Below are 14,709 nucleotides of genomic sequence, written 5' to 3'. Positions count from 1 at the left end.
ACAGCTGTTTTCTAAGCAAGTTTAAAATACCTACATCCTTTTTTAACTTTTAAAGCTCAATGCCACCTTCAGTCTAGAAAAAAAAATTCATTTGTCTTCAGGTAAGGAGCATTTTTCACAACCCAGGTGGGAATTATCTTCCCTCTCACCCCTTCACAAATGACAACCTGATAAATCTCTTATGTCTCAGTACACCCTTCTGTGAAGATATGATCTTTCTTCTTGGCTGTGCTCCCAAATCTCTGCCTGGCTCTGCACCACCCTTTAAAATGACACTTGTCCCCTGAGCTACAGCAGCAGCTGAGGAGACATTTGTGAGCAGGGACATCACCCCTGAGCCCCCTTTGTCAGCAGCATGGGGGACACCAGCTGCAGGGCTGGTTGTCATTGGCACTGTGTGCACACAGGGGACAAAGGGAAAGTGCTGAACCGTGAAAGAGAGAAAGAAAAAAAGTCATAATAAATAACATCTTGGAAAGGAATCAAAAAGAAGTATCACTTGATGTATCACCCAGGACCACGTACTGCTCAGAAGCTCTGTATCAGCAAACAGGCTGGTGGCACTGATAAATCACCCCTGCTGGGACAGCCCAGTGGGAGCCAAACCAGGACTCCCACCTGAACCTGCATCCCTCAGCCCGGCACCTTGACCGCATCCAGCCCCTCAGTGCATCCCACTGCCAGCAGGATTGCAGTGGGGAGCATCACAGTCCTTCAGTCAGCACCTGAGGCTGCAATATTTTGCCATAAACAAACATTAAATGCTGGAACTCTTTAAGCATAGAACAACTTTTCAAGCAAATATCTACCTCCAAGTACAGGTGAAGCCCAGAGAAAGCCTGTGGTGCTGTATCCTCAATGCATCATCTCCTTCTAGGAAAACATCCTCTACACTTAAGGCAGGGATCCTAGAATTTTTTCCTCTAACAGCATAAACATTAGGGATGCAGAGAGGAAGCACAAAGGAGAGAACACAAGAATTCCCTGTGACCTGGCACAGATGCTGCCACCACCACCTGCCGAATGCCCCAATGGCTGCAACCACCTCTATCCAAGTGAACCCCTCATGTGACACCCAGGCTGAGAACTCCCCCTGCTTTGTGCCCACCACTTCTCCTGCAGCTCCATCCTCACTCACTCCCCTCTCCTCTGGCCACAGGGGTAGGATGTCCTCTGGAACCTGCTGTGGTAAATCCCCCTCACAGTCGACACCGCTTTCCATGACTTCCACCACAGCAGCTTTCACAGAAATCAGTCCCTGTTTGCACCTGGTGGGACAAGTTTTTTGGGACAAACTGGCTGTATAAAGAACTTCTTGCAAAGGAAAAGCAGGAGACAGTCCAGAACAGGGATCAAAGCTTCCCTACACAGAGTTTCTGGGGAAAGGGTGGAGGGATAGATACAAGTAAGGCAGCCAACTCCTGTACTCCAACCAATTGATCACAATTAAGGTTAAGTCATCAAGCAGGTGCTCCTGCTTTAAGTAACTTGCTTCCACCTGTCTTCCCACCTTCTTTTTCTTTAACTAAGGTTGTAAAGATATCAGTTTAATTTTGTGTTAGATAAGGCAAGCTATTCCCAATGTCACATATGCTTTCAAAAACAGAAGCGTGTTTTACATTCAAGATACAGCTATTGAAAACAACTTATGTAATTCGACTGATTTTTGAGACATAAAGCCCTGCTCTTGCAGGTTTTTAAAACCCCCTTTTGCTTGGGTTGTCCATGGGTTGAGACTGGACCATGGCGCACCTCATATCCTGCAGCATTTTCTCTTTCTGAAGTCAGAGCTAAAGGGGGATTTTAAGAGTAATAAGTGAGAAACTATCGTGGAAAGAGTATAATGTAACCAAGTATAAGAAAAACATTGAAAAGTAACAGTTAAACCTCTTGTGGTTGGGAAAGAAGAACAGATCCTTTGCGACAGCCATACATACTTTAAAGACCCCTTTTGGAAGTTTTACTGAGTGGAAAAAAAACCTCTAACATTTAAGACCAGTAATTCACCGAGCAATATGCTTAGCAGAGGCTGTGGAGGTTTGCAGTGAAAGAAGGAGGAGGTTCATGATAATATATTTTGTAAATCAAGGCCAAATCAAATGCATTGAGCTTCAGCAGCTGTGCCAATTAAATCTCATTCAATTTGCTGAACAAGAACATTAACATTAATCACTTTGGCAAATTTCTTAGAATATTTCGTGTCACTGAGTAGTTAAGTGATTTTGTGCTTGTTTAGTGCAGAATAACATTCTGTGAGGGAATATCATCAGTCACTGAGCAACAGTGGGATGCTTTAGGAGCACTCTGTGGTTCTTAGCAATGTTTCTGTAGTAGTCCTTTGCCTCCTAGAGGCTTTTTCAAAGGTATCCAATAGATTTTGTTATTTTTTAACCGCAGATATTCTCTGCCATTGCGCAGCACCCTCAGCACAGCCAAAGAACAAGATTCCAGCCAGAGCAGAGTCAATTTTGCCATCTGAAGCTTCCACAGCCATGTCCCATCTCAAACTCACACCATCACTGCAGCTCAGGGCACAAGGGCACGGGGAATTCCTCTTTGGCCTTATTTATTCATTTGGGCCTACAAACAAACAGGATCATCTTTGATCAGGTGTTCAGGTTTCCATAGCTGAGGTTGTTCCCTGCCCCACCTTTGATTCCAGTTCCACGTGACTCAGGTACCAAATTATACATCTCTGCTGCAGAAGAGGCACATCTCACCCTGAGTTATTGCTACATGTGTGATATCCAACAACAAAGAGAGGAGCTGCTTCTCTGACCTTGTAACCCCACTGGGTGAGTTTTCCCCGTATTTTCTTTCCTCTCTGCTGTCCCCTTTCCTGCCCTCACTGCAAAGCTACTTACCCTTCTGAGGTGAATGTGGCAAGGTGGCAGCTACTGCTATATGTTTCTGCCCTGTCAAGGGTGAAATGTGGGGTGGAAAACATGCTAAAAGATGAAAATATAAGATGTAAAAAGAAACAATAATAGCAGAAAAAAAATCAGGCCACAAAATCAAGGTAGTGAGATTTCTCCTTGGACCGCCAAGGCTTTTCTTTAGCTGCAGGTTCCTAGACTTATAGATTTATCAGTTTAAACATGAATAAAAAGGAGCCAGCTGTGCAAGAGAAAAGTCATTTTGAAATTAAATAAGGAATAATTGCAAAGTCCCCCAGCTGCACAGAGCAACCCACAATATGTCATTCATTATCTGTGTATCAGGTAATTAAATTTCAGGATCCCACTTGGTAAATTTGATGTCATACATTGGTATTAACAGATGAGGGAGGCACAAGGAGCATTTCTGGAAAACCAGAGAGCTCAGCGAGATGGTTTGTGAGCATAAGGCAAAATGAGTGGGGTGACTTGGTTAATGTGTTACTTTATGGTGTTAAGAAATATTGAGCCCTAGGTGGTAAACTCTCATTTTTCATGTTTTCTCTCTTCCCAACTGCATTCATTAAAAGGTTCTGTCTTCTGCCAACAATGCCCTCAACCAAGGGCTTTCCCACCCCCAAGAGAAATGCTTTTAACTTCCCTTGGAAAAGGAGCAGAACAGAGTCTGGGACAGCATCAGAGCTTGGCATCAGGGCAACATCTCAGTATCATCACATGCGAGTGCCACTACCCCACACCAAGGGGCAGAGTAACCCCCAGGGTCGGTACCTGCTGTAATTAAAGAGGGGACAAATAAAGCCATGTGGAGTGATGAGATTGTTCCTCATTGTCAGAAACCAATGAAGTCAAAACAGACCCAGAAAAGTTTAATTACTCCAGTTTTTATTCAAATTAAATGATGGGGAACTACAGTGTGATTTTCTTTCATAATATAAATACATCAGTGAAGAATGTATCTTGAGCCGTTCGTTGCACTGGACAAGACAGCTGTCAAGAGAATTTCTTTGCAAAGTCCTTTGTCCTCCACACTCATGCAAAAAAATCTTTAATTTAAAAAATGAGCTTAAACAATCAGCCAACTTGTTACAGTATACTGTCAGCTACTGAACCAACAAAGTCTGGTTTAAAAAACCAAAACAATTTCACAACCAGGTAAATTATTTCACAATCATTCATTACTCTTAAGGGCCTTTTATACATAAAATATACAAATTAAAATTATCAATATTTATTTATTGTCACTGTAAAGGAAAATAATTTATAAACCCATAAACAAAGATAAGGGCAGATGAAAAAAAGTGAATGAGCCCATATTCAGACCATAATGTCTTGCACACTCCCAAACACTGCAGCTTTGAGCAACAAATTATGCTCACATGAAAGTGATTTTTGGGCATGATATGGGCGAAGGGGGCAACTGCTTTGATAATATATTAATAATGAATCCCAAAGGTTAAGACCGAGCTGCATTCATCTGTTGAACCATCACAATTAGCATGATGAACAGCATTTATCTGTTGAATCATCACATTAGCTTGATGAACAGGTATCACACCTCGCTGGATATTAAGGATTTTGGTCTCCAAACAATACAAACAAGAGAACAGTATTGAGCTTTCATGGCGGTGACATGCAAACGCTGCCAAGTGTATTTATGGTAATTACTTGTTGTACACATCCATAAAAAGACATTGTTTGGATAAACTGAATGAACTGAAAATTGATTTTAATCACCCCCAATTTATCTATTAGGCACCAGTGGAAAAGATGGACTTTATTCAAACATGTTTAAACAACAGATTGCTTGAGGCAAATCTACCCTGCATTGCCAGCCCAGCAGGGTGGGCAGCACATGTGATGCTATTGGGGTTGGGGCACATCCTGGGGTGTGCAAGAGCAAAGTCCCCTTTGGGAAACACGTGGCCAGAGTCCCCCAGGGGGTCAAGCACAGGGTGACCCCTAAAAGAGATGACAACAGAAGGAGCTGAGGAAAGTGTTCATACTCACAAAGGACCAACGTGAGGAAGAAGCCTGGGCTCGGTCTGTAAAGCTTTTACTGAAACTCCTGCAATAATTTGTCTGATTTTGGTGACCTGCGGGTTTGTGCCCAGACTGTTGTGGGCAGAGTACCTCTGTCTTCAATAAGCTCATGCAGGAGCCAAGAAACAGAACCACCAAGTGACAGCTTGTTCCCCAAACTGCCCAGGAACCAAACTCATGGCACAAGAAAATTAAATGAGGGTATTGAAATTGTTGTAAAATAACCAATAATCTAAGAGCCTAGTGGTGACTGAGGTAATGAGTTCAAATTTATCTCATAATGTGGAGCCCAATGCTGTCCTTCTAACATTAAAACCAAAACAAGAGCTATCCCAAATCCTTCTTACAACTTGGCATTTCTTTTGCAGAGAACATACAGAGTCATACCTACACCACAGCCAGCGAAAACTGCACTGGAGTGCACGAATTAGATCCAGAATTTAACAGAAATGTCATTGAAGACCATAAAAAGCAATCCAAAAATTATTTTAAATTGTCTTATAAAAATATTTACAGTAAAAGTTGTTAGTGCTAATGCTACGTTTTCAGTCCTAGAAAAAGGCAATCTGTAAAGGATCTGGCTCAGGTGCTCAGAATGAACAATACGAACACGAAACCACACACCAAAGACAAATTCCAAGAGCATTTGGGGGTGGGGGTACAGCTGGTTCATCACATGTTACGGTTGTTATTATTGCATAGCTGGAAACGAGGTCACTTGACTTGCATAACACTGCAACGTTTGGGAAGGAAGGGAAGAAACAAAGGTGTCATTTGCCATCGAGGAGAACTGGCTGCAGCTGGGAACAGCATCCCTGGCAAGGGCTATGAGTCCTAGTCCTGTCCAGCAAGCCACAGGTCTGGGCCAGCACTGGGCAGAAATGCCATTTTACAAGAGCAGAAAACCACCAAAACCTGTTTTCCTTACAAGCAAGAAAGGTTTATGAATAGATGGATAGCAGGGGATAAAATTGTCCCACCTCCAGGTACACTCATTTTTCACATCTGACAAACACAGCAAATTGCAACCTAGCACCTCTCTAGTAGTACCTACCAATTTTTATCTCCAGCCCACATAAACTCATAGTCTCTGGATAATATTTGCCTTTTCTCCAGTGAAGCCAGAGGTGTGAGAATGTTGGCTGGGGACTGTCCCCAGCCATTGAGCTGTAGTTGGGCTGTACAGTAGCTCATATAGTAGTTTATTTAGCTTTATGTCTATACCAAACCTAACAAGAGCCACATGTGCCCAAATGCTTGTCCAGCCTTGTCCAGGCACCTCAGCCTAACATGAGATGCTACCTCGGACCAAAATGCTTTGTCTGCCCCATTTTATCCTTTATTCGCAGGCTGCATGGGAAGCAGCTTTTGGGCCAGTGAATTTGAGTCTGTCCCAACTGAGGCCACATCACCTTCCTTATGCCACCATAAAGGTGCATCTCAGGACCCTGATCCAAAGGCAGCTGCAGTCAGGGAAACACTCCTGCTGGGAGACATTCCTACTGGGATACATTCCTACCAGGGTACGTTCCTACCAGCCTCAATGGCTTTTACAGTAAGCAACACCTCAGAGGAGAGCAGCATGTCACACTATTATTTTGGCACATTTCACAGCAGATTGTAAAACTCAAAGCAAAAAGTTTAAGGGGTATTATGGAAAAGACTAATTTTTTGTTAATTACTATTTTCAAGACCTCTGAGGTCACATACAGTGGAAGGGTAGACATAAAGAGTAATAATGCCTTTTCTGTAGACAGTTTGCCCTGCTTTGTAAAAGCAAGAACATCGAAAGAAGAGTGGGAGCTACCTCACATTGCCCATGAAGGCCAGCCCCTCTACAGGGCAGTGACACAACACACGCAGGGGCTGTTTCCCCCACAGTGAACAGGCACCCATCTTACAAGGACTGTGTCAACTCAAACAGCAAAGATTACGTATTTATAGAAGTACCCACTCCTCTACAAAAGCAGCACAAGATGGTGTAGCTTAGATCCCTCTGAAATAAATTTTTAAGTGTTTTTCTTTTCTACTGTCAAAAGTCACACAGAGCAGCTCTGTGGAGACAGAAACCAGCATAACAACACTGGACAGCTGCCCACAACGAAAAGCCTCAGCTGATCTACAAGGAGATAACAACAACAACAAAAAAATCAAACAACAAGAAAAAGAGTAGAGAAAATATTTTTCTTCACTAGCTCCCTTTGGCTGGGGAGCTTCTGGGAGCTCACCCCTGTATGCAGAAGCATGTCAGAGCTCATAGGGAGATACAAAAAGGTATTTCAAAGTCAAAAGTCTTCTTAAACAGAAAACTTTAAGGATTTGGTACATAAGCAAGACAGGTCCCTTACATCTGTATCTAGATTTGTGTATTTTGAATAATCTTGTACGTTCTTCATACTAACAGAGGAATGCTTCCAGTAAGGGCAAGAATAAAATAGCAATTATAGTGACAGTGATTAGTTAATCTCCATGCTCTGGAAGCATTAAAACACTGCAGGTATTTTACTTGGCTCATTAATCCCTGCTTGGGTGACAGAGGGCTCTCGCTGTATGGAATGTCTCTACATTAATGGCACCATAAGGTATTTTTTAACATCTAAATGCTCTATTATGAAATGGCATTGAAATGCTGGACAGAGCTAGAACTGAAGCTTTCAGCACAGCTGAAACGTGTGGGTTGGGAACATTTTCTATTCAAGGAACATCTGTTTCACAGGAGCAATAAACCCCGTGGGAGCAGCATGTGTTGTGTGGGGCTGTGAAGTTTTGTGTGGCTCAGGTGCTGAGACTTCAGCCCCAGGGAAGGCACTGCCCAGCAGGTCCCGTCACGCACAGCACACAGCATTCATGGCAAGTAGAAAAACCACATGGTGTTTATTTCCACAAGCATTTCAGGGATACATACAGCAGTCCAGTGGCATATACAAACGTATGACTGAGACAGCGTCACACTCGAGCCAGACCACCCTGTTCCAGTCCATTGCTGCTGTTTTTCTCTGTTGGAACTCAGAAGTTTCCACTGCCAGTATTAAAGTCCACCCTCCAGGCACAGTAAGTAGTTCAACCAACAATGTGCATGGAGCATCAGTAGCGAAGAAATCCAGAAACGTTCATTTTTACTCACATGCCCAAACGTAGCAGTTTTGTTTCACACAAGAAATTCCATGCCTGCAGTCCAAGCACAGTGTTTATCTCAGGACACATGCCATCGAGAAGAACAGTTGATTGCACCACAGATAACAAGCAACACCTCGTGTCTAGCATGGAACATGTCCCCAGAGGGATTTTCACTTGGCTATGCAATCCACTGCAGAGTGGATGATGCTCGCAACGTATCACTTGTCATGCTAAGACATTAACAGCAATGAGATGGGTCAAGTCAGAGGTCAGTCATCTTCCCAACACCACCTAGCTGGATCCACTTCACTTCTGCTCCTCACATTGGCTTGACCTTGTGTCACAAGGGTTTATGAATCACAGCCACACCTGTTGTAAGAACAGACAGACACAGTTATGGTAGGAACATCTCCTGGGTTGCCATGTGGCTACAATCATCCTGCAAAGCCAAAGGCCAGCAATGCAGAAAGTGTCTACCACTTCTGTGAAAGTTTCTTCCACTGAAATCAGCATAAAACATACCAAAAAAGTAAAATTAAAGCTTCAGGGGACACAGCCCTCCAGTTCATGGATGACCCCACTGCTGCCCACCTCCCTGCCTGCTTACCTGCGTAACTCCTCCCTGTGCTCATGCTGGTTGGCAACAATGTCCACTTGTCAGTGCTGGGGTTGTAGTATTCCACCGAGGCCAAATTGCAGGAACCATCATCACCTCCCACCACGTAGAGGAGACCATTCACTGCACACACACCTCAAAGCAGAGCACAGATGGTAAGACATGGGATAACTCATCCCCCACAGCACGCTGCTGCCACATTCCGATTCACTCCCAAGTAGATCCCTCATCTCCCACTTTTATCACTTACAACACTGATCACATCCACCACGAGCACATGAACTGCATTAAAAACCACACACAGACAACTGAGCCAACCACCACAGAAAGGCTTATCGTGCTTACCTGCATTTCTTCTACACATGTTCATGTCTGCTACTTGCTTCCAGGTGTTTGTCCCTGGGTCGTAGACTTCGACGCTTTTCCTCACCAAGGGCCCGTCATGGCCCCCAGTGGCGTAGAGCAGCCCGCTGAGCACACCGACACCTGCCGAGCACAGCCAGGTCAGACACAGCACAGGGACAGGGCTGCATGTCCCTGTTCTCCTACTGGGCATGGCTTTGGCCTCTCCAAGGCACTTCCAAAAACATGGGCCACTTGTGCATCAAGATCACCAGGCACGTGGTCAACTCTGCACCCACCCATCCCATGGCACTACAGCAGCCTGCACAGTAATGCCTGGCACATGTCCCCTCTCAGGAAGCTGTCAGGCTATCCAAGATCAGCAGTCTAGTCCCATGACAGTCCTCTGCCTTTATTCCATCTCTTTGGATTGACTTGCTCCCTGCCTCCCATCCCACCTTGTTTCCATCTGCCAGGACCCTCTGCTTTTAGCCTGATTCCCCCTTTCAGGACTTTTATTTTTGGTTTTCCTGCTGCCATTGTGCCACATGACTTCATCCCTTGGGTGATCTTCCTCTCCTCAACAACTTACAGCTCCAGCTCTTGAAGCTGCCACTTGGTTCCTCTCCTCCCACTCCCACCCACAAAACCTGGCAGCACTTAGCACAGACAAGGTGCCTCCAATGCTACCTTCTCAGCCATTTTTGAAGGTCCCTGGCTGAATCTCTGTGAATGACAGCGATCTTAAAGCTCCTTCTGCCTAATATTAAGTAAATTAATTAAAATGTTCACCAATCCATGAGAGTTAAAACTTCCAGCAACATATCTTCGTTAATAGATTCAAAGGCCTCTACTAAAATTAACAAGGTGGGATGTTAGTAAAACAGAAACAGATCTGAATCACATCATTTCAACCATGGGCATTAACCAGTGTGCAGGGAGGAGAGGGGCCCTGCCAGCCTGATAGCAACAGGTTTTTGACTCACAGGGATCTTTCCTGTTTGGGAAAGGAGAGGACAGGAACAGCTGCTGAGCCAGAGAACAGGCACCACCCAGGCTCAGCAGCTCCATCAGGAACACCCTCATCTGGGGACAGGCCTACCACTGTCATCTCTCCCTTCTCCAGATTATCTTAGCTTGCTACTGCTGGGTTTGGTTTTGGCCAACCATCTCTCACTGTACCAAGACATGCTGAAATCTTAATATGACATTGGGGTTCATGGTTTACCTCTGGCAAACAGATAATTAATCTCTAATGGCCACAAATATCCACCTTACTGGGCCACATCCTTGGTCTGGTTGAAGTACTCCAACGTCCACAACTTGGGAAGAGCAGAACACATCCAAACATGAGTCCTGGCTCCTGAGCTGTGCCAGGTGTCTCCCAGCTCACTGGGAAATGGCAAGTCACTTAACTGCATCTGAGCCCAGCAGACTGGGTGTGCAGCACCTCTGCATTTGACTGTACTCAGCTGTTAATAAAAAGTTTATACTTTTAAGAAATAATTTAATTAGTAAACTAATTTAAACAAGTAAGAGAGTAAAAGAGTCAGAAACACTCTCAAGCTTTTTCACATGAAACTGCCTCCTCGTGCAGTGAGACAGACAGGGCACACAGGGACAGGCCATCCCTGCCAGGAGGTAAAGGGAACCCTCCAGCTGGTTCAGCAAACCCTGGGAGTGTTCAAAAATGTACAGATGTGGCACTTGGGGATGTGGTTTAGCCGTGAACATGGCAGTGGTGGGTTAACAGTTGGACCTGATGATCTTAAACATCTTTTCCAATCTAAAAAATTTTATGATTATACAAAACCTGGGCAGCACCTGCACATCCCCACAGCCCCAGCGTCTGGATCAGGGTGGCCCCAGGGACTTGGGCACACCTGTCCTCACCCCCACTAGATGTCAGCATGGGGACGGCAGCGCCGAGCACAGTGTCATTTCTGCAGCTGCACGGCAGATTGTGCTGCAGCACCACTGGTGGCCCAGTGGCTCTGGGCAGTCCCCTCCAGTGCCTGCTGGAGGGGCATCTGGGGGACAACCAGAGCCTGAGGAGCTCAGCTTTCAAGTGGGGAATAGAAAACTGCAAAGAAATTCGGCAGGGGAGTACAAGCATTCCTAACAAAAGACTTGCTGCATGGAGAAACACTTGTAAAGCAGCACTCAGAGCAGAGTGTTTCCAACAAGGACAACTCACTAAAATCCATCTCACTACAGGCACAAACTTCTTGCTGTTGCAACACACGGCCAACAATAGGAGATACTCATTCTGCTCCCCTGGAAGGCTGCACTGGGCTAGGTTTAAGCATCAAGCAGATACTACAAACCTCTTCAACAGAACTCAAACCAACAGTGTGTCCATATTTGCCTCACCTGGAGCTGCAGAAAAAATACTGGAGTGAGGAAAGAAAGACAGGGTGTAGAGAGCAGGCTCAAACTGCCCAGCTCAAAAGGGAACTCCCACCACAGCTTAACCTGCAGGGTCATTTCAGCCCCAAAGAGCAGCCCCCAGGCTTGGCTGCCTGTGGGTAACTGCACAATTTAACATCGGGGAGGACACAATTTAACATTGGCGAGTCACACACTGAGCATTAGGACCAACAGTGACAAATTCCCATTCACCTGAAGATGATTTTAAATGCAATGGATAAGAGCTCTTATCTGTTTCAGAGAGGAACAGTCACAGAGAAGACAAATTGCTACCTGGCCCAAGATCATGTAGGAAATTAGAAACCATCAAGACTAGAATCTAATCCTTTACAACAGGTTCTTTCCTCTAATCCTCCAGATCACCAACTCTTGCCAACAAAAAATAAACTAAAAGCTAGCTAAGCAGGGGCTATCTGAGATGAATTTTATTATCCTACACGTCACTCAACATGCAGATGTGGTTTGTGTTGCAAAGCACCCACTGGATGCTTGCAGGAAGATCCAAAATGAAAATTCATCTGAGACCCCCCAGTGATAGGAGAGAGGAAGGTGCAGCTTGGCTTTCCCATGCCCAGCTGTGTCTGCAGCTGGCGATTTGGAAAGAGAACTCTTTGCTTACAAGTGAGATGCATCTGTTAGTAGGGCTACTTAGAGATACTGAACATTATTTCATTAATCCAGAAATTAATCTCAATTTGGCAGATTTTGTCAAAGTCAGGAGAGCTGCTGAGAGCTTCCAAGCCATTTTGTTTTTACCCCTCACAGGAAGGGGGGCAAGTAAGAGGCTGCACTTGCAAGCCCAGCAATGCCAAATCCCACTTTTGCATCCTGTCTGTGAGCAGAGAAGGTGGTGCCCATCCCGAGCGGCCGTGGGAGCCGGTACCTGCCCCGCTGCGCCGCGTGCTCATGTCAGCCACGTAGGTCCACTCATTGGTGGCGGGGTTGTACTGCTCCACCGTGCTAAGGCACTGCCGCGACGCTCCGTCGTAGCCCCCCACGGCGTAGAGCTTCCCTGGAACAGACACAGCCACAGCTCACATTGCAATCAGCCCAGGGAGCACGGATCCTGCATGAGGGCAGCTCTAGGGACACACCTAAACCTGCTGGGATGTCTGGGGAAAAGCCTAGCGAAGCAATCTGGAGTGGCCTCACAGACAGGAGGGACTGTTTGTAAAGCTGTTGAACTGTCAGTAACACAAGGATACAACACAACAGCTTAATCAGAAGTCAATGGCCCAGAGAGTTTTCCAAATTATTTGTTGGGCCAGGAGAAGAGGGAATATCAAAGCGTGTTCTGCTGATGGAGGGTTTCCCCCATTCAAGTGTGCTGTCAAAGGCTGTCACTGCACATTAATTACAGCATCACATGAGCAATAAATATGAAACAGCCTCTTACAATAATATAACACCTGCAAAGAAACCTAGACCTGATTTTGAAGAACTTGGGCCAAATCCAAACCCAGCAATGCTGTAAGCACAGCTGAGGCCAGCCTGGTCACTCGTGCCCAGTGATGACAGCACAGGAGACAGACCATGTAGTGTTGTGAGGGTCTCTGGGATATCTGACCCTCCCTGCCTCAACTCACTGAAAGCTGATTAACACACACTTACTGAGACGAGAGAAACACAATCAGGTATCATGGGACTGCATCACACATGAAACAAGGCTGATGCTCTACCGTGTCCTCTGTTCCCAGACCTGCCTGATACTCTTCCCTTGTCCCCCTGTATCATCTACCAGCTTGTTTTGCATTTAGGCAGTAAACTCTCTGGGGAGAAAGAGATTCTTCTTACTAAAGCAGCTAGCACAGGGCATTCTGGTTCAAGTCCAGGTCTCCTAGATGCTACAATAAACAACTATTAATAAAGCTCAACAAATATGTAGAAAAATTCTAACCTAAATTTTTGTACAAAACCCAGAAATAATATCAACTCTCAATCCATGACAGCAGAGCCTGACCATGAATGAGCTGTGCAATTCTTTGCATGCAAGAGTCCCACCAGCAGCTATCTTCAGCCTCAGACTTTTGCATCCTCCTGTTTCTGGATGTTTGCAAGGCTCCAAGAACAGGCTGGCTCTTCTTTTTCTCCCTCAGGCCCACTCATGGCCTTCTTCTACATCTTCCGGTCTCTATGAACATTTCAAACTCTTATTTGTGCTGTTGGTCCTGCCTGGTATTTGTCAATGATTCAGGCAAGAGTGCCAGTCCAAGCAAGACAGGATCAATTTCCCCAGCTGGCATCAATTATTAGGTATTTTCAGTATTCACAGACATCAAATCAATTTTTGTCACATTCAGATGAACCCTGTACATTAACTGCAGGCTGCAGTTTGTTTCATACACCTGTATGACCAGATCTTGTCCCCATCACATGCCTTCATTATTTTTATCATGGACTCCAACATATGCAACACTTATTTGTGCTTTCAAACAAAGCAAAGGAAAAGAATTTAGTGAGTCTCCAGTAGAAAATCCATCCATAGAAATGCATCTCTCAGGTCCATATTTAGTATCTTTCCTGCATTCAAGCCACTTGAGCAAATTCCAATGACTGACAGCAGACCAGCACTTCCCAAGCATGGGCCAATTCTGAAGGAGATGCTACTTAACTATGCAAATTTAAGTTAATGACCACTATTAATTCTAACTTTGTCTCCCTTCTTCTTCTCACATAAACACACTTCGTGTACATTAACATATTCCATGTATTTCCCACTCAACAGGTCAAACCAAATCACTGTAAAGCATTGTTTATACCATTTATAGTAAGGCTCATGCCAACACTGCACTAATTGGAAAGCGCTACACCATGCTAAGGACAAGTTCAAATAAAGCCTTTCACTTGCTTCAGAATAGATTTTTTAAAGGAAGAAATGGTTCCTACTTAAACATTTCATTCTCCTGAATCCAAACCAAGCGGCTCAGTTCCAGCTCCCTGAAGTTTGGTGCTGACACAGAGGTGCCAGCAGCTGCCACCATCCCCCCAGGCCTCCCACCTTGCTGAGCTGCTGCAGCACCAGCCTTTGCTGTCATCAGCCCCTGCTCATTTCGGAACCACAGCAGAGTGTGCTGTGCCTGATGTCAATAAACACAGGTTTTAGTATTCCTGCCAAACCACCAGCTTGGGGCTGTGGGACGAGCTCTGCTCCTGTTTCTCTGGCTGAGCAGATTTTCCATGATGGGTATTCCATCCACGCAGTGTCTGCCGGCAGCAACAGCATCCACTGCACAACAGCGCTGGCTTTCACCAGCTAGAAGCAGCCCA

General features: G+C 45.2%; 1 protein-coding gene across 2 annotated transcripts in view; it reads right to left on the bottom strand.

Moving 5' to 3' along the window:
• Positions 1 to 3,762: 3,762 nt before the first annotated feature.
• KLHL3 (kelch like family member 3) overlaps positions 3,763 to 14,709 on the bottom strand; it is a 51,086-nt gene continuing 40,139 nt past the window's right edge. Inside the window, exons 12-15 of one of the 2 annotated variants that reach the window (XM_042014510.1) lie at positions 12,326 to 12,454; positions 9,016 to 9,156; positions 8,662 to 8,805; positions 3,763 to 8,423 (exon numbers count right to left, since the gene is read on the bottom strand). In XM_042014510.1, coding sequence (XP_041870444.1) covers positions 8,395 to 8,423; positions 8,662 to 8,805; positions 9,016 to 9,156; positions 12,326 to 12,454 — 443 coding nt within the window. In that variant the 3' untranslated portion in view covers positions 3,763 to 8,394. The remainder of the gene's footprint in view (positions 8,424 to 8,661; positions 8,806 to 9,015; positions 9,157 to 12,325; positions 12,455 to 14,709) is intronic. The other variant, XM_042014511.1, reaches the window with a different exon arrangement.

The sequence above is a fragment of the Corvus kubaryi genome, unplaced genomic scaffold, assembly GCF_017639235.1.
Source record: "Corvus kubaryi isolate FWS band 111438036 unplaced genomic scaffold, C.kubaryi_AGA036_p1.0 split2-37374, whole genome shotgun sequence".
Classification (NCBI taxonomy): Eukaryota; Metazoa; Chordata; class Aves; order Passeriformes; family Corvidae; genus Corvus; species Corvus kubaryi.
The sequence above is the reverse complement of the archived record's forward strand: the minus strand, read 5'-3'. Positions and strand labels throughout refer to the sequence as shown.